The sequence below is a fragment of the Rutidosis leptorrhynchoides genome, chromosome 3 (genome assembly GCF_046630445.1).
Source record: "Rutidosis leptorrhynchoides isolate AG116_Rl617_1_P2 chromosome 3, CSIRO_AGI_Rlap_v1, whole genome shotgun sequence".
Classification (NCBI taxonomy): Eukaryota; Viridiplantae; Streptophyta; class Magnoliopsida; order Asterales; family Asteraceae; genus Rutidosis; species Rutidosis leptorrhynchoides.
The window spans coordinates 402,399,103-402,401,909 of NC_092335.1; the positions used below are offsets into that span (position 1 = coordinate 402,399,103).

A 2,807-nucleotide genomic window follows, 5' to 3' on the forward strand; every position below is an offset into this window, starting at 1 on the left:
ATCTATATTTGAATTTGTATTGAATTCCAGATTCCTAAAATAAATACAATTATGTTTTGTATAGTAATCTATAATAAATAATCTAACTGGTACGTCAAACACATTTACAAACGGCACCCATTTACAATATACAAACAACACTAGTGAATCAAATTACAAACAACACTAACGAATCCAGATAATAAGACCATGCACAGTTGATTAACTAACAAAATACCTAGTAGTAAACTAGGACAGTAAAGAAAGTATATTTATCGCATCAAACTTAAATGTCATATATATTTCGAAATAAAATCAAAAATATATATAGATAGGTCATTTTAAAATAAAATGTTAGATACATCGTTTCAAAATGGTAATTAATTAATTGTTACAATCTGTGTGGGAACCAATAACTGATAGTTAGGGTAAAAATTCCAACAGAGCATAGAATCCAACCAAAATTGGGAGAGTGACAATCATTCCAAATATAACCCTGAAAATAGAAAGATAAGATGGAACAATATATTAGTGACACTTAATTGATTCACTACTAAAATTACTGTACCACAATGTAGTATTTGTGCTCATATATGAGAGGATCATACATACACCATTAAGATTAATTTATCCATACACTACTAATACTAAAATTATTTTAAAGAGTTATACAATACATCATTATAATGCATGTTTAGTTGTGTACGAATAATTTTTGCTTTTTGGTAAAATAAAAAATTATTTTAGTGTTTGAGGGATCATCAATTTTTTTTTATTGTAGAGATCTTAAGTTACTTACGCAGTACTAAGAACATCAGCATGAAGCCCGTATTCTTTAGCATATATGAATGAGGTGATGGACTGTGGCAATGCAGCCTACATATATATAAAAATGAAATCAATTATGTCAGCAAACATGAATATTAATTGCAAAATATTAAACAGTCAGGATAGAGTATGTGTTCACCTGCATAACAGCAACGCGTAAAACATCCCCACGCAGACCAACTGCAATGCAACTGATAGCCATTGCAGCCGGTCCTGCAAAAAACTTTAGAACAATTGCAACGACAGCCAAACTTGTTCCACAACAAATCAATCTGTCTTGTTTTGCCATGAACAAACCTGAAATGAGTTTTCTTAAAAACATTACTAAGTTTACAAAGAGTATGTTTAAATATATAAAATCAGAATTCAGAAAAAAAGAATATATGCTAGTTAGTTGGTATATTACATACCCATGCTGAACATGGCGGTGCCTATTCCAGCCTTTGACATGATCACTACTGAACCTTCAATCATGTCTGGCATCGGCCAGTTAAATCTACAATCACAACAACAAACATATATATCATTTAGGGTTTGTCAATCAGTTGAGTAGTTCTTAATTTACTATTTTATTCACCTTCATCATGCACTTTAACCTAAGATTGTTCGATATTAATTAAATTGTGTTTATTATTCTTCAAACGACTTGCTAGAGAGTTTTAAAAAAGATTTGTTGTTCATAAAAAATAAGAGTTGCCAATACAAAATAAAAGACATCTGAATTTTGAAATACCAGAATTTTCTAGGACAATAACTTCATTAAACAATTATACCTTTTAGATATGGTTGCCCAAATGATGCCGATGACGCAGGAATATGAATTTGGGTTCATCGAAAGTTTCCAAGACACAACTTTCACCAACGACATGAACGTTGATTTAGTACTAACATCTTGATGATCAATTGATTTCAGGTTTCCCTCTAAATCCTTAGATTCAGTTGTTACGTTGATAGAGAAATTAGTCGTGGTTGCTCTTCTACATTCCAGAACAAATAAAAGAGCGGTGAGCCAAACGATCGCTTGGAACACTGATCCTTGAACTACAAGGTCAACGAATTCTTGACCATACATAGCCCTAATTAAAGGTATACCTACAACAAGAGAGTTGGTTAAAGTAGATAAAGAGAAGCTAGTTATGCTCCAACAATAGCTTCCTTTGCTACTAAACCTTGCCCAAAATGCAAGTACTACCACAATAATAACTTTGGAAATGACGTCAGCACCAATAAAACGATAGTTCATTTTGAAAGGATCAATGTGAGCTGTGAAGTCGAAAGTGAAGAGAGGAAGGGTGAACAGGCATACAAACCGGTTGATGGCGTCACATTGTTCTTGAGTAAATATATGCCACCACCTAACCGAACCATAACCTAAAAGTAAAGCCACATAGAGTGGCACCATGGCTGCAACCACCTTGTAAACATCTTCTAACCCAATCATGTTTTGGAAATTAATTAGTGAAGACACCCTCCAAAGAAAGACTATATATATGTCTTAGTAAAAAATGTTTGTACTATAGAGTTGTTATGTTTGAAGTATTTATAATTGTGCATCGCTAGAACATTTAGTAGCAAAATTGAAAAACAACAAAAGTGATGCTAAATTGTTGCCTCCGGGTGTATACGATTCGTTTTGTTGGATGCTTATTAAGTGACGTAATTAAGGGGTATACGGGTTTTTCAGTGTCTTGAATCTGTACCCCGTATTTTTGTCCTATTGGTACTCCTTCTATGTATCATTACTTTACTAATAAATGTCGGTAGTAATATACGTTGAAGTGTAAAGTAGAAGTTAAAAAAAAAAAAAAAAAAAAAAGGATTATACATAAGGAGGTCACCCAAGTTTATTGATTTGTGTTTCTACGCAACCCATCCTCAAAAATTATTGAAGTCCACTCAAATTTATCTTTTCGTATTTATAGGTTATCCATATTTGAAAATAATTTTAATAGCCATCCACGTTTGTGTGTTGTTCCGTACGTATCAAATCTGGATAAAAT

General features: G+C 32.3%; 1 protein-coding gene across 1 annotated transcript; it reads right to left on the minus strand.

Moving 5' to 3' along the window:
• Window positions 1–277: 277 nt before the first annotated feature.
• On the minus strand, window positions 278–2,299 carry LOC139897735 (auxin efflux carrier component 5). The gene is made up of 5 exons (XM_071880427.1): window positions 1,581–2,299; window positions 1,218–1,303; window positions 947–1,104; window positions 779–855; window positions 278–475 (listed from the first exon to the last, which is right to left on the minus strand). Exons 1-5 carry the CDS (start codon window positions 2,246–2,248, stop codon window positions 403–405), a joined length of 1,062 nt encoding a protein of 353 aa, XP_071736528.1. The 5' UTR covers window positions 2,249–2,299; the 3' UTR covers window positions 278–402.
• Between the last annotated feature and the right edge of the window lie 508 nt (window positions 2,300–2,807).